At 43.6% G+C, this 24869-nt stretch overlaps 1 protein-coding gene across 1 annotated transcript in view; it reads right to left on the minus strand.

Annotated features, from left to right (window-relative positions):
- The window catches only part of PHAF1 (phagosome assembly factor 1), a 1784739-nt gene that overhangs the window by 394182 nt on the left and 1365688 nt on the right, over positions 1-24869 (minus strand). Inside the window, exon 12 of the mRNA XM_044081838.1 lies at positions 23832-23875. Within this exon, the coding sequence (XP_043937773.1) occupies positions 23832-23875 (44 nt within the window). The remainder of the gene's footprint in view (positions 1-23831; positions 23876-24869) is intronic.

The following is a 24869-nucleotide window of genomic DNA, read 5'->3' on the forward strand; positions in this document are numbered from 1 at the left end:
CCACAGGAGGTAATTTTTGCATGCCTGCATTAATTTGACTTGACTAGATAATGGTTGCTGGAGAATAGACCACCAATTTATGAGTGTCCACTAAAGGATTCTCATATGGTACCCTGCCAGCAGAACAAGAGTGATTGCCTCTGACATGGACCGCAATGCTTGGAGTAACAGACATGCTGAAAATCTGAATGAGCTTTTTGACCTGGGAATGAATTGTTTGAATTTGAGACAGAGGGAGAGAAGCTATTTGAGTGACCGTATTGAACACAGCACCAATGAATTCCAGAGTCTGAGCTGGACTGAGTTCGTACTTGTAATTGACAGAAATCCCCACATGAGAGCACAGCTGGAGCAAGTAGGCCCATGCTTGAATTAATTGATGCTTGGTCAGAAGCCAGCTGTCTATATATGGAAACACTTGGAATCCTTGCAGTCTCAAGTGAGCTGCAACTACTACCAGGGGCTGTGGTGACACCAAAGGGCAGTGCTCTGAATTGGTAAGGACAGTCTCAAAGCTGGAAGTGTAGGTATCTTTGGGATCATCTGTTCATTTTTGATGTGACAGTACGCATTTGAAAGATCTACCGAGCACATCCAGTTGCCCTTGTGCAGAAGTGGCAGAATGGACTGAACCATGACTATCTGGAATTTGTATGCCGAACTGACTGATTCAGTTTGCTGAGACCCAGGATTTGTCCAGTACCCTGTCTCTTTTGGCACTAAAAAGATTCTTGGATAAGTTCCAGACTCTTTATGGTCTGGGGGACCTCTTGGATGTTTTTTTTTCCCTAGCAGCTTGCTTATTTCTAGTTTTGCTGCTTCCCTATGACTGGGTGGAACATCTGGCATTTTGTTTGATACTAGCGGGGGGTGGAATTCAAGTTTGGCTTTATTGGCCTGTCACATCTAGAGGGGTTTGGCTTTATTTTCCTGACACAGGTAATGGGGGTTTGGTTTTATTGGCCTGAATTTGTCCAGTAACAGCCTTAAAAAGAAAAAAAGTCATGGGCATTCAGAACTGCCACATAGCTGAAACCCATGATGTCCGTAAGGTGTTATTTGCATATATCTCATTATCCTCTTTTACAAGAGATTTAAGGAATCACAAAGTGAAATACACTGATAAACGAGATGTCTGTACAGGACCTTGGGTGAAAAAGGTCTGGAAAATATCATACTATGTGAGAATGTGGTCTGTACCTAAACAGAAAAGGCACTTTTTGTGTATGTCCTTATGGGGAGTCTGCCTCCCACATCACATTCCACTTTCTGAATGGCATGTAAAACATTAACCAAATAAAAGAAGTATAAAGAAGAGACCCCAATGGGATACATATCTGCCTTCAGCTTGGTGGCTGTGACAATGTGACAAACAACTTACAGACTGAATTAAAAAGAAAACATTCAGAATGGCAGCAAAGAAGTTCTGAGAATTTGGCATTCGTATATCACAAATGTACCTTATCCCTCAGACATCGGTCATACATCTGACATATGGCACATGAAGAGCCTAAAGCGGTTATGCTAGTTGGATATATGGCTATCCTCGGCAGGGTATCCCTTTTGTAAGGAACACCGGAACAGTGATAAGGAAGGGCATTCTACTAGTTTTTCATAGCACTACTAAGGCCCTTCTTAACTTCATAGCCACTAAAATTCAAAACATATATAAGGGAAACCTAGTCTCTGAAAGTATTCTTTGACCTACTGAAAGCTACTGGCACTGCTTCACACTCTCAATGGTAACAAAAATTGTCCATTCTTAGCCTAGACACACCCACCCTCACTTGGTTTGACAGCTACCCATCCTGCAGACAAGAGACTGTTAAATGGTATATAATATCTCTTCTTCCCTTCCCACAGCAGTTGTAGTCCATCAGGGCAATGTTCTAGGCCATCTCTTATCCATATTATTTGTGAATAACCTTAACTTAGCAAACATGCATAAATCATCCAATAAGCAGATGACGCCACTCTGATCTGTGCTGACAAAAAATGGATACACTGCAACAACTAACCCAAGATTTCTTTACCTCTATTGAAACATGCATCTGGTATTCACCTTCTTCTAAACCATCAAAAAAAAAAAACAAGCTCATCCTTTTCAGCCAAAACTCACTACCAGACCAAGCTACTGTATGTGATGATGATGATGATGATAATAATAATAATAATAATGAGACAACTTGAAATTTTACTACCATGTAAAAGTAATAAAACATCAAAAAATTGGCAACCTCTACCAGATAAAACCTTACCTAACAGACAATGCTAGAAAATACACGGCTTTCACTTTCCAACTCTCCTCTGTGTAGCCCATATTCTCATTAATCTTCAAGCAACCCAGGCTTATCTACTTGAGCAATGCTACAACAAAGTAGCCAAATGTGCTGCTAACATGATTGACAAATCTCATCCCTGTGAAGTATACAATGGCTAGAACTACCTCACTCCTAGACTCTCTCTCAACTACTTACCACACATAACCTTATTCACAAAAGGAAAAATGCTATAGCCTAACTCACATCCTTCAGCATTACTCATTAGACAGGTCTCTCCGTTCAGCAGATGAAAAAAAGAACTACTTCTAATAACAAAATCAAACAAATCTGCTGTTGATTTTCTCTATTCCTCCTCCTTCTACAACATTAGTAGTACAGGGAGCAGTCCTGTGGTAAATTTCTGCTTCCCATCCACATATCCAAGTTATGCTCGACTATGGATAGAGATGAACTTTTTATGTGGATGGGGGAGTCTGTTCCAGAGCAGCTGCATCCTCTGTGAGCTATACCTGTCCCTCAAACTATTCTGTTGATGCTGTAGAAGAGGTTTAGATCCCTAGACAAAGTATTTCTGATGCCAATTGACTTGCTGTTGTGTAGTAAATCCATCAATATTGGGTTGGAGGATGCCTTGTATGCCAGACACAGGTCACCTCTTAGCAGTGTGAAGGATACAGAGTATAGTGACAGGTCTTGGAGTTGGTCCATGTAGAATATGCTGTTTAGGCCTTGTATCATTTTAGTAAGGTACCTCTGTGGGTGTTCCAGCTGTTGCACGTGTCTGGACAAATACATGTCAATGGGGCATTATAGTCTATGACTGGCTTAATGAAGGCTGAGCAAAGGGAGACAATGACATCTCTATATCTAGACACAATCCCTTTTTTAATAAGCTGTGCAATATAGAAGAACTTTCTTACAAGAATAGACATGGTCAAAAGTTAGGTTATTTTCCACATAAATTGCCAAAACCAGAACTGGGTCAACTCTTAGTGTCATATTGTTAGTGTGGTAGTTCCCAGGGGTTGATGACTTCTCACAGTATACAACAATGCATTTTTTTTTTACATTTAATTTCAATCCATGACTTTGGCACCAGCTATTTATTTGGGATAAGTCATTTGGGGATTCAAAGACTGCTCCTAGCTTGCAGTCATCTGCAAACTTAGTTAGCCATGGCCCTCTGGCACTGGCTTTTACTTCATAAAAGTATATGCGAAATATGAGAGATTCCAGCACAGAGGCAGCCTTGGGGGGCCTTCACTGGTGACAGGTCTCTTTGTGGAGGCAACTTCCCTTATTTTGATTTCCTGCAAATCATATTTTGAATCTTTCTTATGTAGTTCATTCCTTACATCATAGAAGACACAAAGCCCTATATTGCGAGGAAACCCCTACTATCACATGTGGGAAACTAATTAGAAGCAATAGCTTATTGATTATTTTCTATAATGTAAAATGCAAAGATGTACTCCTGTACTGCAAATATCAGTGTGATTTCCACGTTCATCATGGCATGACCACCAAATGCTGCACATTCTAGGTAAATAAGTTCTTTTAATTGTTGTCAATTCCGAGTGTCTCACAAGAGGATGATACTCTGAGAAGTATTCCTGATGATTACTGTTGGTGGGATACCCCTTGGAACTCTTTACACTGGAAAGAACTGTTTAAGGGCAAGTCATATTTGCCTTCATTTCATTAAACTCTGTCTGCCTAGCCAGACTAATTACAGAAAACAGTACCTCTGTAAATATGTCTCCATTTATAAACATCACAAAGCCGGAAAGACCCACAGAGGTTTCTAACTACAAAGATTACCAGACTAAAGAAAGACCTTCAGAGACCAAGACAGGCTAAAAACTCTATCTCTATAGTCTGTCTCTAACAGACTCACTCTGTAATATATGACTAGCATTCCGTGTTGTTAAAGACACAATCCTCCATTACCTACACCTCCACAAAACAAATGGTTCCACATTCACTCTAGACTTCAATATCTGTCATGAAATAATTAAGACACAGTGGAGAAACATATCAATTACTCAGTGCTTCTTCCACTTTTAGAACAATCTTACTTTACAAATTAAACAGAGTGACACCCTTTCTTTCTTTATTACCAAGCTTGACTATTGGATGGGCACACAAATTCATCTCGGGTCTATATCATGTTGTCGGACTCTTAAAAGTTTGAACGTCATATGGTTGACACCATATGATCGAACTTTTAAAAGTTTGTACGTTTCAATGGATATCTCTGTACAGTGCAGAATGGGAAGACTTCTTGGAGTTGGCATATTTAAAGAGTGGGGGGTGTGGGGACACAGCCCCCCACATTGTGGGTTCATAGGTAGGTACTAGGCTATTGGCCCTAGGGCCTATATAAACCTAGCCAAAAAGGTATCCTGGCTTTCGCCACCCAAGAAAGTTATTTTCCTGTGCCCCTGTTGAGCAGAGCCACAGAAGTGATCCCCGGGGTGAATTTCCTATCGCCCATCCAATCATCAAGATTTTTCTTGAAGAGTGCTAATGAGGAGCTTTATTTGATATAGACAGGTAGTTTGCTCCAGAGTATGGAAAGTCTCTGGGACAGGAATCTATCCCTCTAGCATGTTCTGTTTATTGTGGTGACAAGGTTTAGGTCCCTAGAGCGTGCAGCTCGGAGGGATTGGGATTTCTTTAAGTGGAGCATGTCCAACAGCTCTGGGTTTGACATAGCTTTGTATGTTAGGCAGAGATCACCTCTGAGCAGGCAATATGTGACGGTGTAAAGCTGGAGTTTTTTGAGACAGTCTGCGTAGGGCATCTGTTTGAGGCCGGTAATCCTCTTTGTGAGGTATTTCTGTGACCTTTAGTTGTTGTAGATGTCTTGTGAGGTACATACTAAAAGGGGCATTGTACTCTATAATGGGTCTAATGAGTGACGAGTAGAGGGGAACAATGGCCTCTTTTTTCCTGGATGAGAAAGCTTTTGTGATGAGGTGTGCCATGTAGAAGGATTTCCTGACTACTGTGGCGATGTGATTATCAAAGGAGAAACTACTGTCCACCTGTGTCCCAAGGTCTCATCACACTTTCGGTGTTAAGTAGACTACCATCTATGTGGTAGTTCATGGGTACAGAGTTTTTACCAAAATGGATGACAATGCACTTTTTGGCACTGAGCTTGAGGCCATGGCTTTGACACCAGGCATCTGTCTCAGTGAGACCATTTTTTAGGATGCCCACATTGTTAGGAGTTTCGATTATGGCTCCTAGTTTGCAGTCATCAGTGAACTTCGTTAGCCAAAGATCTGCTGTGTTAGCCTGTACTTCTGAGAAGTAGATACCAAACAGGAGAGGTCCCAGGACTGAACCCTGTGGTACTTTACTTGTCACTGGTCTGAAGTCATATTTGGAATCTGCTACTTTCACAGTGTGGGTTCTATCAGTGAGTCACTTGGCAACCCATCTTGTGACATAGGGCTTTATAACTAGTTTAGTGAGTTTATCTATAATTCCAGAGTGGGGGATGGAGTTGAAAGCCTTGGCGAGATCTAGCTAGGCTGTGTGAACCACCTTACCCTCATCTTTGGCTTTGGTGACCATTTCAAAGACGTCTGTCAGGTTTAGGAGACATGATCTGCCTTTTACAAACCCGAACTGGGTGGGGTCTAGAGTTTGGAGATTACAGTTCCATGATGATACATTCCATAGCCTTGCAGACCAGGCTCGTCAGGCTAATGGGGCGGTAGTTCCCGGGGTCTGTAGTGGCTCCCCTTTGTGGAGTGGGATAACCATCACTGTGTGCCACTCAGTGGGCAGAAAGCCTGAGGTGAGGCTATGATTGAACATGGTACTTAGGTGGGGAGCCAGTTTGTTCTGTAGTTCGTGTAGAACGCAGCCTGGGATGTTGTCCCATGGATGCTGTGTTCTTGGCTTTGGAGAGTGTAGTTTTTACCTGTGCAGCCATAATTACAGGAACTTTGCATTCTTCTGGTAGAGAGATGGGCCCTTTAGGGGGTGAGAGGGGGGTAATGTTAGCACTGAACCTGTCTGCCAGGATGTTGGCAATATCAGTTGGTTCTGTATATTTAGTGCCATTGTGCTGTAACTCAGAATAGATCTGATTCTTGACATAGGTATAGAATGCTTTGTGGTTGTCTTTAGAATCAGTGGCGATTTTGTTTTCATAACTAGATTTGGAGAACTTTATGAGGGATCTCAGCTTTTTTACTAAGGCTGACCAGGGAGTTCCTCCAATCATGGGATTTTACTCTTTTTTTTTGCAACAGTTTCTTTCTTCTGTTGTAGAGTTTGTTTATGGCAGGGGACCACCAGATTTACTTCCTTTTCTTGGAGGATAGCATCTTGGTTCTGTTAGGGATTGCACAATTCATGCACTCATGTAAGTGCTTATAAAGTGCATTTGTGTAGGATTCAGCAGTCGTACCTATATTGTCCGTCTGCATGGGTGTCGTGAAGTTTGCCACTTCTGTCTTAAGGGTGAAGTTGGCTTTGGAGACATTTTTTACGGTGGTTTCCCTAATGGGGGGTGGGGGCAGGATGTGAATGTCTAGGCTGATTAGCTTGTGGTCAGATCTGACCAATGAGGAATTGACCTCTGGTGTGGAATACCGGTTGTCCATGTTGGTAATGACCACGTCTAGGATATTGCTGCCCCTGGTGGGGGTGTGGATAAGTTGATCCAAGAAGTTGGACTTTATGAATTCCAGAAAACATTTAGCAAAAGAGTTGGTACAGGAGTAGTTTTCCCAGTTATGGTGGGGTAGTTGAAATCGCCCATTATTAGGGTGTTAGGTTGTACCCTAATATTTTCCAGTGTATCAAGAAAGGAGGAGTGGGAATCCTGGGGCATGGTGGGGGATCTGTAGCAAGCTACAATTTGGATTGTGGTCTTGCCCAGAGTTAGTTGCACTTGAATAATCTCAGATGCATTATGCTGAGCAACTAGCCTAGAGGTGTGGATATCCTTAATGAATATGGACACACCTCCGTCTTTAGTGTTTCAGTCCAGGTTAGGTGGCCAAAAGGTTTGGTATGAATTATAGCCTGGTAATGCAGGGGTGGTCTCTGGAGCCTTGAACCAGGTCTCTGTCACTGCACAGATGTTGATGTTCTCCATTTTAAGGAGTACCTCAAGTGAGTGCATTTTGAGGTTTAGACTTCTAGAATTGAGTAGCATTACCCTCAGATTTTGCTTGCTTGCACCTGTTATGGTGGTGAGTTTGTCATTTGAACCTTGCCTAAAAAAAGGCACTATAGGGGTGGCAAGAGCCTTAGCCAGTATCTGGAATCCTAAGGGTGAAAGGTGCAGGCCATCTCTGGCAAAGCATTGTGGTCTGTCAATCATGTCATCCCAGGCAGACAGATACTGGATTCCCTTAGAATGACACCAGTAGGTTAGCCATTTGTTGAAGTCAATCATTTTGTCCTTGTACTGTGGTATTCTCGGTGATGGCAGGATGCTACTCAGGGCTAGGGTCATACCTGACTGGGCTACAAAATCGGACAGTTCCTTCATGTAGTCCAGGGAGGTACGTCTCAGGTCATTCACACCAACATGGACAATGACAGAGTCATATTTGCACTTGTTGTGGAGTGACTTGAGTGCGGGCATTATGTGGCAGATCCTGGCACCTGACAGGCAGCTAACAGTAACTTTCTCCTTGTTTAGCCTGGTGAGTGGAACATCAGTGTGCCTGACTACAGAGTCACCTATGACTAGAGTGTTGGGTACGTTGTTACGCCTTATGGGCTGTGGTTGAGTGGCACACTGAGTTTGTGGATTGTGTGTCATTTGGGTTGTATTGGGGGATGGAGGTTCCTTGTGTTTCTGCTTTGGAGGTCCCTGTTGCTTGGGCAGATTTTTATTGAGAGCATCCACGAATGTAGGTGTGTGCTTTGTGTTTCTATCTGTGTGTTTTGGTGGTGTAGGTTTTGAGGGACTATGTGATGAGTGTGGTATGGTGCAAGTGTTTATCCTCTCCTTTTGACTGTCTAGTCCAGTCTTGGGTGAAGAGAGCTTTGCTTCTAGTTTGACTATATAAGTGCATCTCTCACAGGTTGTAGTGTTTGGTGGTAGGAGGAGAGGGTTGTCTGTGTACATGAGGCAATTGCTGCATTGCCCCATGATGTCCATATTCATCAGGTAGACAAGAGAAAACACCGGAAACTGACCCTTAAGACATGCCTGGATAGGTGCTTATTTATTAAGTACTAAAACCTGTTTTCCTCTGGACAAGTGAGGAAAGTTGAGTGCTGTAGTAATTTGTAGCTTATTTAGTGCTTACAACGAGTTCTGAACAAGTGCTGAGCACAAAGAAACAGATGTGAGTGCTGAAACTAAAGAACTAGCTAGTTCTAAGGGGAAATTTGAAGAGCAGACTTTATGGTGCCAGGAACAGTTTAACCCTAGCTAAGCGTCAGGGGGGGGCTCAGAAGCTTACAAACAGTCCTGGATACAGCGAATCTGTATCTGGACTACACTACTTACAGGAAACAAGGTGAGAATTTTTTTTAAAGGGAGTAAGAGGAGCAGAAGATAACTCAAGGTTAAGAAATAAGTGGGCTGACCTTCTCAAATGTTCTCCCTGTATTAGGTAGAATGAGGTAATGACACTAAATTGGGAGGAGTGTCCCAGATCAAATTTACAGTAGGGGCAGGCAACGGCAAAGCCACCAAGTATAAGAACAGGATACCAATAGGGAGGGAGGGTGCCCCTCTGCTTAAACCATTCACGTAGGTTTTTTCTTTGGTTATTTTTTTTTTATTACGTTTTCGAACTTTTGAAAGTTCGATCATATCGTGTCGACCATATGACATTCGAACTTTTAAAAGTTCGATTATGTAATACAGACGCTTCATCTCAGGCCTGACTTGTTTTGAGCTCAAGGAGGGAGCTTATACCCTGTGACAGCAAATATCAGCAAGGTAATTATGGTTTATGGACAGTCTCTGCCTTTTAAATTGTATGAATCTAACTGGAGAATTGCCTTGACTTGAAATGTAGCCAGATCTTCTCCAAGTATATTAAAACATCTGAGACAGAGTAAGGTGAAACATTTTAAGAGTTAGTGTTATTATGAAGGAGAAAATATCTAACGGTTTAAACTCCTGTCCATTTTCAGCTGATGGGAAGTCGCAGTAATTAGCCAGCCATCAAGGCACAAAAAATTACAGAAAGACAACACCTCTGTTATCAGCAAGTGTTGCAAGTTTGACACCTGGGGAAAATTCTAGGTGCAGAAAACATGCCAAAGGTGAAAATGTACCATTGCAAATGGTAACTTTCCACAGAAAAGTTCAGATACTTTTTGTGAGCCTTTTGTATTTTTTTTTGTTTGTTTTAAACACTATCTTTGGGTATTCCCTTATTTTTATCCTCTAATAAAGGAGATCCCGATTCCTCCTCCCTCATCAGTCATTACTTTCATAATTGCAAGCAATAAAGCTTGGACAGTAGTACATATTAGCATATTATAAGGGATACTGGCAGTGGTATGGTCTGATGTGCACTAAGGGAGATTTTACATGTTCAAATCTGACTCCAGCTATCTGCTTATGTGAAATGTATCCAAACAGGCTGCTAGATTCCAAAATAAGTAAAGTCACTTCCACCAGATAAATGTTGAAATGGTGAGAAGACTCGCACCCTTTCCACAAGAAGATGGAGTTGGCCATTGACCACTAGATCCCATTTCCTGAGTGGTCTTCTGAAAATGGGGATGCTATTTGAACCTAAGTCAGTGATCGGTAACTGGAACCAGAATATGCCAGCAAACAATCTTTTTTGAGTTCTCTTTATAATAAACTACAGCACAAATTACTTGGTCATATTTTATATTTTTTGTAGTCTACATTTTGTAAATATGTTTGCTCACCAAATATATTTTGCAATGTACTGTTTCATTTATAATTTATACAGCTTCCAGTTATTCATTTGTCCATGGCCTGGCTTGTGGCCAAAACAGTTCTGATTAGAATCAGTGCATTTGCCTGGTTTCCAACCATTAAAAAAGAAGTTATGTACTCACCATAATGTTCCATCTGAGTAGTTATACTTCATTTTCTGCAACCTGTGGGTATTCGGACCCATATTGGATCCGAGCCGGCAACATTTTATCAAGCATTTGCTCCAAGCTCCTCCCCTTACCCATAATCCCTCACCTCTCCTATTTTCCCTCAGATCGAGTTTGCCACTAACCAAACTATTAGCAACTCAATAACATTAACCTAGAACAGGTTCGGGGGAAGGAGGGAGGGACAGTTTCAGAAAATGAAGTATAACTACTCAGATGGAACGTTATGGTGAGTACATAACTTCTTTATCTGAAGTAGTTAACTTCATTTATCTGCAACCTGTGGGACAGAGTGCCCAGTTACCAAACCTCCTGGGAGGCCCTCATGGAAGGATATTCCTGAACACCACAGAGCCAAAGGACACTCTCCCTCTAGAGATCAAATCCAACTTATAATGAGAGATGAATGTATGTGACCTTGCCCAGGTCGCTGCTGCACAGGTATCATCCAGAGAAACCCTAGACCAAAAAGCAGCAGAAGTTGCAATAGATCTGGTGGAATGGGCTTTAATAGGACCAGGTGGGGATAGGCCTTTATCCCTATAGACTTGCAGTATACATTGTGTAATCCACCTGGCCAAGGAGACCTTGGAAATGGCCTTACCAAAAAGGGTCTAGAAAAGAACATGAATAATTGGTCAGACTTACAAAATTGCTTAGTCCTGTGTAGATAGAAACAAAGCTGTCTATGAACATCTAGCAAGTGCAGCTTATATTCACCCTTGTTCTGGAAATTTGGAAAGAACACATGCAGATTAATCATCTGGTTAATGTTAGATTCAGAAGCCACTTTCAGTAAGAAAGAAGGGTTTGTGCGAAGCGAAACCCTGTCTTTATGAAAAATCAACTAGGGGGGCACGGCAGACAAAGCCTGGATCTCAGAAACCCTTTTAGCGGACGTATTGGCCACTAAAAAGGCTGTCTTCCAGGACAGAAATTTTAAGTCTACTGACACTGCTGGTTCAAAAGGGGGTGTCACCAATGCCTGCAGAAATAAGGTAAGGACCCAAGGAGGGACAGAATTCTTAACCGGGGGACGCAAGACAAAAGTACCTTTTAGAAAGGCCTTGCACAATATCTCAAGAAGGCCAGAGCATTCAAATTTTCTCCAATATGAAAATTAGATATGGCTGCCAGTTGTACTTTCACTGTGGAGGAACTAGCCCCTTGTTGAAAAATATATGACAAAAACTCTAAGACTGCAGGAACCGGGGAAGTAAATGGATCTATGTTTCTCTGAGAAGCCCAAATAGAGAAGCGATTCCATTTGCTGTGATAAACCTTCCCATTGGAAGCTTTGAGGGATGCCACCAGAATACTCTTTACTGAAGATGATAAACCAGGAGTCCTAGCAATTAGGGGAACTGGAGCAACCAAGCTGTCAGCTTGTGGCTGTCCAGGTCAGGCGGACTGATACCTGAGGGATGGGATATGAGATCTATGCAGGGATCTAGAATCCATGGAGGAGTTAGAGCATGAGACCAGAGGAAGGGGAACCACACTTGATGAGGCCAGACCAGGGCAATGAGGATCACTTTGCACCCCAGTCGGTATGCTTTCTGATGAAACTTCAGAATTAGAGGTAGCGAGGGATAGGCATACAGTAACCCGGGAGGCCAAGCATGGATTAGAGCATCTCTGAGGGAGTCCCCTGGGGAGGGGATTAGAGCGAAGAACTCGCTGCCCTTCGTGTTGGAAGGAGATGCAAAGAGATCACAACAAGGGTAACCCTACCCTAGGAAGATCTCCTCCGCTACTGACTGCTTCAGAGACCACTCGTATGGCTTTAGAATAGCCCAAATCAATCTGTCCGCTAAAATGTTGGAGCAGCCTGGGATGTGCGTTGCAATCAGAAACCAACTGGTAAAATCGCCCACTCCCACACTCTCATGGCCTCGTGGCAGGGAGGGTAAGATCTGGTCCCTCCTTGTTTGTTGATGTAACAGACATGTTGTCCGACTGAATTGCAATCATCCCTGGGGGAAGAACAGTGTGAAAGGCTTGCAACACTAAAAGCACTGCCCTCATCTCCAGAACACTGATATGCAATCTGGTCTCGGTTTGGGACCACATGCCTTGGACTGTCCTTCCCAAAAGGTGCCCCCCCCCCACCCGAGCTGGGAAAGTGTCTGTGGTCACTGTGGCTTGGGCTGGGGATGTTGCGAATGTGCAACCTGCCAAGATTTCCGGCAATTGGAGCCACTAAAGAAGAGAAGTCTTGCAGGCTTTGCTGATCCGTATAGGGTAGTCCATGGGGAGGTCTAACCAAGACCACTGAACTGCCAAGGTCCACTGAAGCACCCTCATGTGAAGGCGCGCACATGGTAAAATTGAAACTGCTGCTGCCATGGAACCTAGGGCGCAGAGAATGTCACACGCCACTGGTGTCCTGGGGCCGAGGATCACTGACACATGGGCCCGTAGGTTCTGGATCCTGTCCCGAGTGAGAAAAACTTGTAAAAGTAGACTGTCCAACCATGCCCCTATGAATTCCAAGGACTGTCTCGGATTTAGGCGGGACCTGGAGATGTTGATGGTGATCCATAGATTGACTGCAAGATGCATGAAGGAGTCTCTGGCCATGTAAAGTAGACGCTTGGTGGTAGCAGCGAGGAGCCAATCATCTAGGTAAGGAAACACCTGAATTCCCTGAAGCCTTAGGTGAGCCGCTACTTCTGCCATAACTTTGGTAAGCACTCTGGGGGCTGTGGTGAGACCAAAGGGTAGGGCTCTGAACTGGAAATGATTGGCACCCTGCTGGAAGCGAAGAAATCTCCTGGAGCTTCTGCAAATCTTGTTGTGGTAGTAAGCATCCTGGAGGTCTATCAAGCACATCCAGTCATATCCTTGGAGATAAGGTAGGATGGACTGTAAGGTGACCATCTGGAATTTCTGCTTGGCTACTGACAGGTTCAGGGTAGACAGGTCCAATATGGGTCTGAGGTCTCCCGTCTTTTTTGGCACTAAAAAGAACCTGGAGTAAATGCCTAATCCGGACTGATCTGGGGGGACCAATTCGATGACCCGATTGTAAAGCAGCTTTGAAATTTCATGCGCTGCGGCCTCCCTTTGAGCGGGTGGGACATCAGGGAGGCGCTTTGATTGTATAGCTGGGGCGATGAATGAGATGGAATATCCTCTGGATATTATTTGGAGCACCCAACGGTCCATCAAGATGGACTCCCAAGCCGTTAGGTGCAATGACAATCTTCCCCCGACTGTCTCCAGAGGAGGACAGTCGGGCAACCCCTCAGGGTTGCTGCGCGGGTTGGTCCGAGAAGGTCTCCCTTGACCCAAAGTTCCTCGGACCCCCTCTGCCTCTGGGGTGGTGTCTGTCTTGTCCCCCTCTGCCTCTAAGGAAAGAGATGTGCTGAGTGTTGTGGGAAAACTGAGATTTTCAGAACCATATCTTCTTCTGCCCTCTCTGATTCCTAGAAAAGGATCTTTGAGGGCTAGAAAAGCAGACACTGACAGTAGACAGAGTCTTCCCGTCCGTCTCGCTCTGGACTAAGATGTCACAAACTGTCTTCCCAAAAAGGGAGGAACCGTCAAAGGGAGTATTCATGAAAGATGCCTTGAAGGGATCCGTGAATTGACAAAATCTGAGCCAGGTGTGCCACCTCATAGCTAAGCCAGTCCCAGCCGCCCTAGCTGCTCCTTCCATGGCATGGGAAAGAATATGCATGGACATGTTAGAAACGGATTTCAGAGTCAACATTTTCACCAAGAACAGCCGCTTGTCCTCTGGCAACAAGGACTCTGGGGGCGACACAGCGAATTCTGTGACCAGGTCTCGCTGGAGTCGAATGACGTGTGCCAAATAATTCAGCGCTCGTATGGAAAAAGTACAGTTTTGTACCTACCATAAAATAAGATAGATGAAGATCCCACATTGCTGCAGTCATAACCTAAAACCCATGTACAAACAATACAAACCCAAACACACAACCACTCCAAACTACAGAGGGAAGGAGAACATCTACATTTATGTAGATTTGGAATAAAGAGGAGATGGTAATGTTTAGAAAAAAGTGTGCACTGAACTCCAAGTAGCTGCTTCCAAAATATCTTTAGTAGCAGTGGAATGAGGTCTGATTCATGATGAGAATAACAAAAGCAATACAATGGCCAATCCACTTAAAAATAGTTTGTTTTGAAACAGGTTTCCCCTGAGCCCAAAGCAAAAGAAACAAATAACTGTTGAGACTGTCAGTTCTGCTCAAATAACATAACTAACTGTGAATATCTAAAGTGTGTAAAATTTTCTCCCCTTTATTTTGGGGATCAGCATAAAATGTAGGCAAATGAATAGATTGGTTCAAGGCCACATTTGAAACCACTTTAGGCATAAAAGTAGGGTTAGTAGGGATACCCTATCCTTATGAAAAATCAGGAAGGGTTCAACTGCCATTAGAGCCTGTAATTCAGATACCCTTCTAGCAGACATAATGGCCAACAAAAAAGCAGTCTTCCAAGACAAAAACCTCAACTCAGATGTAGCTGCAGGTTCAAAAGGAGGTAAAGTGAGTTTTTCCAACACAAAATTGAGATCCCAGGAAGGAGTAGGAGCTCTGGGGGTCTTATGTTCTTTGCCCTCTAAGAAATTGCTTAAACAAAGGATGAGAGAATAATGGTGGGCCACAGTCATAGTGAGCAGAAATGGCTGCAGCATGAACTTTTACAGAGGAGAAAGACAAACCCTTGTCTAATAATTCTGTAAGATACTGAAATGAAACACTCAAATTAGGCCCTGAAACATCAAAGCTCTTTGCTTTGCTCCAAATAAAAAATCTCCTCCATTTATCAGCATAAACTTTCCTTGTACTAGGCCTTCTGGCCTCCAAAATGACATTCAAAACTTGTTGAGGAAGCTGCGACCCTCCAGGTGCTAGAACAGAATATGCCAGGCTGTCAGATGCAGGGACTGTATCCTGATATTGAGGAAATGATTGCCTGCCTGGGACAAAGGTGTTGAATTGATGGCAAGGCCAAGGGGGCTCCCGTACTAAACTCCTCAGCAGAGGGTACCAGTGCTGCCGTGGCCAATCTGGAGCTATTAGAATCATGGAGGGCTTGTCCTGTCTGACCTTCAAGAGCACCTTGGGAAGGAGGCAGAGGAGGTGTTCCAACTGAATGATAGAGCATCCACTTTACAAGCTTTAGTGGAGAAGTTTAACAGATCTATGTCTGAGTCCCCAAATCACTGTCAACTGTCGAAATACATGAGATCCAACTTCCCACTGCGGGGATCCACCATCTGTCTGCTCAAAACATCCGCGAAGGAGTTCTGTGCTGCTAGCAGAAACCTTGCCTGAAGAGTGAGGTGCAAACTGAGAGCAGTTTCCCACAAAATCATAGCTTGCCTGCAACGAATGGGTTCCCCTTGCTTGTTGATGTACCACATGACAGTTGTGTTGTCTGTTTGAATCAACACTTGTCCTGGGTGAAGTAGATCCTTGAAAGCCATCAATGCAAATTGGACTGCTAACATCTCCTTCAAGTTGATATGCAAATGCTGAAGTCTGGCAGGCGTGTCTTGAACCCATTTTCCATTGAGGTGTGCTCCCTGTCTGAGGCATCTGTCGTTAAGATCTGACTCGCCTCTCTGTCGGTCACAGAGAGTCCCTTGTTTAGGTGACATTCCTGAGCCCACCACAAAAATTCCTTTTGAATGCAAGGTATTATCTGAATAACAGTGTCCAAATCGTGGCAGTGTTGAGTCCATACACTTTTGAGATACCATTGTAGCTTCCTCGTATGCAGTTTGGCATTGGGAAGTGCCAGAATACAAGATGCCATGAACCCCAAGGCTTGAAGGACTGTCCTTGCAGTCAGCCTGGACCATAGAGACAACTGTTGGAAGTAAAGTGTAAGATTTCTTTGCTTGTCTGGGGTCAAAAAAGCCATCTGAGAGGCTGTATTCAGTCTCACACCCAGAAAGCACATTTCCTGAGAGGGTACTAGACTGGACTTTGTTTCGTTCACAGAATACCCTAGGCACCTTAACACTGCCATAACATACTGTAGATGGTGAAGTAGCTTGTCTTTGTCTTGAGCAAGAATCAGGCAATCGTCCAAATAAGGATAAATTTGTATTCCTCTTAACCTTAAGAAGGCTATCACGGAGCCAGAACCTTTGTGAACACCCTGGGCAGTAGATAAGCAAAGGGCAATGCAGAGAACTGATAATGTAAAGTCCGGAATCTCCTGCAACTGGGCCTGATAGGAATATGAAGATAAGCCTCTTTGAGATCCAGAGTTACCATCCAGTGATCTTTGCTCAACAGAGGCAGAAGTTGGTCCAAAGTCAACACTTTGAATTTTGGAATGTCCAGGTAGGTGTTGTGGCTAGTTAAATCCAAAATTGGCCTCCAAGTGTTTCCTTTCTTTGGTACAAGAAACAGGCGAGAATAAAATCCTAGGCCCACTTCTGACAGAGGGACCTGCTGTATAGCCCCCATTTGAAGAAGTAAAGAAATCTGTTTGTGAGCCTCCACCCTTTGCTGAGGAGGTGGCATGCCTGTGAAAGGAGGCAATGTGTGGGAATAAAACTTGTAGCCTTGGTCTATAATGTCCAACACCCATTTGTCCTGGGTGACTAAAAGCCAATTTTGTCTGAAAAGTGCCAACTTTCCTCCCAGAGGGGCTGCCAGACAGGAAGGATCTGGCAGCTGAAGATGCAGGTCATTGGGTCTGTTTACGAAAGGACTGGCCCCTGCCCTCACCTGTAGATTGTGCAGGGGAACTCCACGTTCTAGGCCTGAAAGAACCCTGAGCTCTGCCCCTACCACGTCTAGATCTGCCCCTAGACTGTAAATCAGAAGAAGGGTAAGCCCATCCCTTAGTAGGCCAATTCCTGCTAAACTTAGGGGGCTGCACCTGCAAAAAATCCTTAACAGTCTGCATAGACTTAGCTTTGTCTTCCATTTTCTTCAAGACAGACTCCACAGGAGAACCAAACAAAACTTCAGACTGAAGAGGAGCATCCAAAATTCGAGCTTTAACATGCTCTGACAAGTTCTGATCCTTAAGCCAGGCGTGCCTATGAATAACTGATCCAGTGGCAGCCACCCTGGAAGAAGCCTGTAAAGCATCGAAACCACACTGCAAAGAATGCTTACCCACCTGATCAGAGGCATGAACCAAATCCTGTAATTCCTTACACTCTATGCCCTCTGCCAAAGCATCTACCTTAGACTTTAACTGAGTAAGGAGAAAATTCTGGTACTTCAACATATGAAACTGGCAATTCAACGCCCTCATTGCTAGAGTGGAAGAGATATACACTTTTTTACCCCACCTATCCAAAGCTCTAGAATCTTTATCCATAGGAACTGGATTCTTTACAACAGAAGCACTGACACCCTTAGGACCCTGGCTAATAGTTTCTGGGTCAGCCCTTGGGCTCTTATACAGATATTTATGAGCCTCTGGCACTCTGTAATACCTATCTGGTTTAACCGGTGCAGGAGGTAAAGAGTCTGGATTAAGGGAAGCCTCAGAGAAAACATCCTGAACAACATCTAAAACAGGAGGTATAGCCAAGGGCCTATGTTGTGGTAAAAACAAAAATTCCCTAAGCCTCTTTCGGGAATCTGAGAAATCCTGACCTTCCCATTTAAAATGCTCCCTCATAGAATGCAGGGTTTCTGAAAAAGAAAAATCCTCTGGAGGAGAAGCAGAAGGACTAGAATCCTCTGCGTCTGAATCAGAATAAGGAGGAAAATCCTGAATGTCTTCAGCCGAAGACTCTGAGTAATCTGAAGAATGTTCCAAACCTTCCACCTCTGGCTCCACCCTAGGCCTCTTATCTGGGGGGGGGCAAAGAACCTCTGATTAAGGAAATCAAATCTTCTGCCATTTTTAGCATGTGTTTTTTAGGTACAGAACCTGCAGAACTAGGACTGACACCAGAGGAAGACAAACCAGGCCTAACCTTGGAAGGTACCTTAGAGACAGAAGGGGAAGGCCTAACCACCTTATGCAAAGAAGGGAGTACAGCAACCTGAGAGGCCCCCTCAGCCTGACCCGACTCCTGAGAGGCCACATCTTGCAAAATTAACGGCTCCCCCTGAGACTCAGCTGAAACCTCGGCTGGATCCACAGATTCCACCGTAGTTTCTAAAGAACCGGCGTCCGGAACGGATGACTCATCCTGCTTGGACTTTAACGATTTTCCTTGTGTTTAGGATCCGGCATATTGTAATTACACGCGCTCACGAAGACAAGCCTAGCGCAATCTAACCTACGTTTAATGGTGCGCTTATTAAATCTAGCACAAAGCGACACCCGACTGCTCAGGCCCCAAACAAGGAATACAGAGAGTGGTAATCCCTATGAGGTATCTGTTTCCCACAAGAAATACAATTATTCACTTTTTCTGACATCCGGATTTAACTGAGGCAAGAAAAGACAAAATATTCAACTTGGTTTCGGTCTGAAACTCAGAATCGAAAAAATTTCGATGAGCAGCACTTGCAAACGCTGCTTCTGCTTCGGACCATGCGGCAAGAAAGACTGAGGATATGACGTCGGTCATGCGCTTTAATACCACGGCGTACTGACGTCAGATCTGAGCGACCATGACCGACACCAGCCTAACACTTTGGTATTCGGGCCGACCGAGGACAGCGGACTACCCACAGGTTATGACTGCAGCAATGTGAGATGAAGAACATCGTCGCTGAAGAAAAACTCGCTTCACAAAGCAGCCCACCGCCCTAGACTCTTTGTCCGGAGGGTGGACCAAAGAACTTTCCTGAGCCAGTTCTCTCTTGGTGGCAGCCGCCACCACTATAGCATTCACAGGGGATCCCTTGCACCAAGCCTGTCTGTCTGTGAGAGGAGAAAGGATCCTGTCGGGGCATTTGGGTATTGGCTCTATGGTGTCGGGCTCCTTCCATGCCCGCGTGGTGATAAGATCCACTAATGGATTTGCAGGAGGGGACACCCAGAATGTAGATGGGCCCATGCCAAAGGCCTCCAAGAATAGTGTCTCATCCGTTGAGGGTTTTGGGGCTGACCAACCTCCCCTCTGGTGGAGGATTTCCATGATGTCGCCAAAGGAGACATCCTTGGGAGGTGACCTGGGAGAACCCCTCACCTTCATCCAAGTCAGTATCTTCTGTGAGGGACTCTGGGGAGTCCATGCGCCTCCTCTTATACGAATGCTTACATGGGGCCTCCTCAGCGGGACTCTCTGAAGAGGGCTTGTAAGTCATGGGGGGTTCCACGATGGGATCCACTTGGGGGTCCCTCTGGCACGGGCTGTACCTGGGACAAGCTGATGGGAGTCATGACCAAATCCAAGGCAGCCTGGGCGGTGTCCAAGGCAATGGGCTGGGGTCTCAATCCTTGGGGGAGAACCCTCTCCACCACGCCGAAGGAGAGTGCACCTCCTTGGCAACCAACAAGGAAGAAGTTCTCCCTGGCTCCGTCGTGAGGATCGGGGCCGAGGCCAAGGTAGCCAGGTTTCTGAAGGAACGGCTCGGATCTGACAAAGTCGGAGCCAAAGACATCTCCGTTCCCTCAGATGCGGCTCCCTGTTCTCGGCCCAGAAAGTTGCTCGGATCCGAACCAGTCTGATCCAAGGAACTCAAGGTAATGGCCAGTGTCGAGGCTGGAGGAACCGTCAGCACCGAACCCCCAGCTCCGAGGATCCTCGGATCCATAAACCCAAAGACCAATGGTCGGATCGGGGAAGGAGAGATAGGATGGAAGAAGGGCATAGAGGTCCCCTCTTTGGCTGGAAAGGGGCCTGGCAAGACACCCATTTGGATTTGGGTCCAAATGAAGCTCTGCATCATCCTGTCCACTTCAAGCTCCAATAGACTCCGAGTAGACTGCGAGGAGGCGACCAACTTGGATCTGACCCTCTGAGATGACCTCGAAGAAGGCCTCCGAACCAAGGGCTCTGTCGGCTCTGGGGAGAACCTCAGGGAATGGAGCCGAGGAGAAGTGGTCCTAACAACTTTCACAGGTGGACTGAGAAAAGACTCCCGCTCATGAGATCGCTTGCGGTGCCTCGCTCCCCTTTTCTCTCTCTCTTTTTTGTCCTTGTCCGCAGCTTTTGTCCCCGCCTCAGCAGGATTAGAGGGAGGCTGAGTCCCAGCATGGGGGGGTTGGTTGGCTACAGGAGTCGATGTGGTGGCCGTCTCTAAGGCAGAAACTGGTAGAAGGCCCTTGGCTACCAGTTTTGCCTTCCTCTCTTTAAGGGCTTTGGGATTGAACCCTGCACACACAGCACATGGCAAACTAAGATGGGGAACGCCAAGGCAAATAACACACAGAGTGTGGCCATCAGCCGGTGAAAGCTTGTGGCCACACTGTGCATTTCTTGAACACTGGTTTAGGCTTGTCAGCCATAACACACTCCACTGAGCCAAACGCTAAACTAGACACACACACACCCACACTCAGAGGTTGGCTAGGCCTAGTCTTTTCAAGAAAGAAACTCAAATTTCCTAACTACTTTTTTTTTTTTTTTTTTTAAACAAACCGAAGACAAGACGAAGGGGAGGAAGGGCTATCACAAACAACTACTCTCACACACTAACTTAAGAATCAAAAGTTCCACTTACTGTACCCAACTTGGAGCTACAGAGACCACGATGCATACGCATGAAGTGGCAAAGAGATCCGAGGGAAGATAGGAGAGGTGAGGGATTATGGGTAAGGGGAGGAGCTTGGAGCAGATGTTTGATAAAATGTTGCCGGCTCGGATCCAATATGGATCCGAATACGCACAGGTTGCAGATAAATGAAGTTAACTACTTCAGATCAGTATTTTTACTGTTGATTTCTTAACCAGGGCTAGTAGAATATGAGGATTTTTTTCTGCGACATCCCAATTAAGGGTAAAGCACAATTATTTCAAAGGAATATTAAGTGTACATTTTATCATTCAGCTTAGAGTACAGTATATGCAATAACTGCAATATTTACAGTAAGAATGAGGCAGAAGGCTAAGATTATGGATTATTTAACAGAACAAAAATTTCCTACAGATAATTATCTAGCTGAATTAGTGGATGGAAATGGATAAAAAAATTCACATCTGGAATGTTCTGCTAACATTAGAGGAGGGAAATTGATCAAATAACATGTGAAAGGTTCACATCTAATAAAGTATTCATTTTCTCATTAAGTGTAATATCTACTGATCTATGGTAATGGAATGCAAACTGTGCAGGTGACAAGAAACTCCAAGTAGGAGAAGAGAGGGACATGATTATATTTTTATTTTAACTTAGGTAGCTTGAAATTTTATCTCCTGAACATCTGCCTTCTAGGAAACAGTAGCTGCATATATAATGTCTAAATGTAGTACATCAGGGCCAATGACCACTCAAAACTGTCGTGCCTCTAGTCTAGAAGCACAGCTATTACAGACTACACCTATGCACCAAGTAGTAGATTATGATGAAAATATATGCATAAGATGTTGCACATCAACTAAATCATATCAAATCAAGCAGATCTGACAGAACAGCACTAAAGGTGAAAAAAAACTTTAAGTGTGTCTGTTTAAAAATGTATGTCGCTAAGTGTCGTATGGTCCCCATGATCACTGGCCTAGTATTGTTACTCTGCTCCTAAACTGCTCTAGAAGAAATAGCAAAGCAGCAAAAGAATACACTGTCACACAAGACACTACCTTTTATTCAGAGACAAAAGTTCCTTCTGGGATTTATCTACATGTATCAGCCACAAAGCTCAAATGCTCTGAAGCCTGTTAAATAAACAGAATGTGGAAAAGTGCCATGCATACAAGAAAATTTGTCACCAGCACTGCCATATCAGGTGAACTATATGCACACTTCTCCAGTCTTTCCATAATCCTCAAACTTCTATTAACCGAAAAGTAGTCAAAAGTTGCAGATGAAGATGGCACATTATGACATTTGCATTACAGCAGTATGCAGACACTTGCATCACTTAACACTGAACAGCATTACCCAGTACAAAAATGCTGTTACAAGAACAGTTAAAGTATGCACTATACTTTAGTGGTACCTTCTGCAAAAAAATCCATTTTAAATTAAATTTGCAGCTTCCTTAAACTCTGATGACTCTAGGGGGAAATGTGAATGAACACTCTACAGAAGCTCTACCAAAGGCTCAGCATTCATCTGAAGAAGGGAAAAAAGAGAAAGTTATTAAGGGCCAAAAACAAGAGTAGCTGTTAGCTCAGAAACTGCAGCCTCTGTTAGTAAGACCAACCTTAGAGCAGATGTGGCTAATAACAGATTTGACATGTCAAGATTGTGTGCAAGACTGACATGTAGTACCTCTTGCATCTATCCAACAAGCCACATCATCTGCCACCATGTTACTAATTAAAAAAGGCACCTGAAATTGATAAAAGTGAGTAGTTATACAGGCCTTGTTTCAGTAGGTCTTAATTAGCAAAAAGCTGGCATGCAAAGAGGTGAAATGGTCTGGAATGGAGGACTTGCCACAGGTGAAAAAAAACCTGACAAATTACTAACTCACGTATTAATAATGGAGGTTGGACAGCCAAATTTTGAGGTCTTGCCCACTACTGCTTACACTCTAAGGTACACGCATAGGGAGATTAAGTGGCTACAACTTCAAACCAAGCATGAGCCCTGCCTTGTTGTCACATTATGCATGTCAGGAAACAAAAAAGTAAAATTCCAAAAGTCGGCTTCTCACATAAAGATGAAGCAATATGGAAGGATGCATAAACACCAATACACATTACAGGGGAGTGAAACAGGGGTTCCTCAGGTCAAAACTCTTGACACTTTACATTATGCTTTATGCCCCCTGACCTGCTGGCTTTTGGCTGAGAACTCTCTACAAGCTTTATTAAGAATGTTTTTCCTGGTAGCAGTACCCAGATCCTTACTGTATGGTAGTGAGCAGTAGGGATGGTATCAGACTTTGCTGTTAATGGCAAAAGTGAACCCATGGCATTTGTGGCAGTTTAGGGTATAATGTAAAGACCCAAGGCAATATAAACAAACCCAGCAATTTGTACTGCTAGGATATCTACTGACTATCCTAGCATGTAGTACGCATGGGAGGCTTATGATGTCTCTTCATTTCTGGAACTGAATGTGAGAAGATTCTTGTGCTGGTTGCAAGAATAAATGAACAATGCAAGTGGTGGAAAACAGATGGAGATGGCAGTGATGGGAATATCTCTTAATTCAAGTGAAAAGACACTAATGCAGATCAGGGGTGCTGCGACTTTCATAAGTTAACACTAGAGAAATTCTAGAGTCAGATATATAGTGTTCACAGCCCAAATTCCAAATGTTAAGAACAGCTGAAGATGTTTCACTGCAAAGTGTCACCTATATGAAATCTACTTTTGAAAAGTCTTATAAAAACCTTGACAATGTTATTAAAATAAAGAATTAAGTTTCTGAAATTGCTATCAAGAAAGAAATTTAGCACTTACTGGCTTTCAATAACAAAGGTTCAGATTCTGCTTACCTTGTTTAACAGCAAGAGGAATCCGGAAATCACAGCGATGATAGCTATAAAAGTAAAATTACATACATTACTGTTACAATCCAGCGCATTAATATCAATCAACTGCATTTAAAAGGACTAGCAGACAACACTGCATGTGAGTGGCATAAAAGAAGTACAGTTGTGCATGAATCAACTTTAAAAGACACACCTCTCAACTGAAGGTCTTCTTGTGTAACAACACTGTTTGCTGCATACACTTAACTATTTAAACCTGTACACTTCTCAACTGCTATACTTGGTTACAGCGCTACAAGATTTATTCTTGATCCACCCAAACTGACCAATAATCTTAATTTAAAGTTATTTACAGATGCATATATTATTAAAATCAATGAACTAAAAGGATATTGATTCTTAATCACCTCTTATATGGGATCAGGTATACATAGAGGGAGTAGTTTAGTCCACTGATGACAGTTCAAGGTAATTTTAAGACTCTTAGGCTGTAGTAAGGCTTTTAAAATAAATAAACAAACTTAAAAGTACAAGTGCTGCTATAACTGACAAACTGTCAAAGAATTGTGGAGCGACAGTGAGACATTTAATTTTTAAATCTTGTAAAAAATAATTTAGTAGATAGTTAATTTAAAACTATCAGTAGTTGAAATAATTACTCATTCAATTTAAAACAGCATTTTTATTTAAACAGAGCAACATACATTTAGAAAAAAATTTATTTTCTGTTTGAAAAGGGAAGTGGTGCCCCACTTAAACCCCCTCCTTTAAGAAATAGGAAGGGCTAATAAGGAGCACCAGCCTCCATACAAAAAGTATAGGAAATACAAGTTGCATATACCACTGATCAAGGAAATTTTAACAACAGGAAACTTCTAAACACGTCACATTCACAGAATGCAGATGCACATGATCTAACATTCCTGACAACTGCAAACAAAGGAACTCTGGGTCCACACAGGGGACATGCACAGAAAAGTTAGCTTCAGTGTTTGTTCATTCATTACTGTTTCCTATCTGAAAGCAGAACATATGGTGAAA

Source organism: Protopterus annectens, chromosome 8.part1, assembly GCF_019279795.1.
Source record: "Protopterus annectens isolate FY-2018-M chromosome 8.part1, PAN1.0, whole genome shotgun sequence".
NCBI classification, from domain to species: domain Eukaryota; kingdom Metazoa; phylum Chordata; order Ceratodontiformes; family Protopteridae; genus Protopterus; species Protopterus annectens.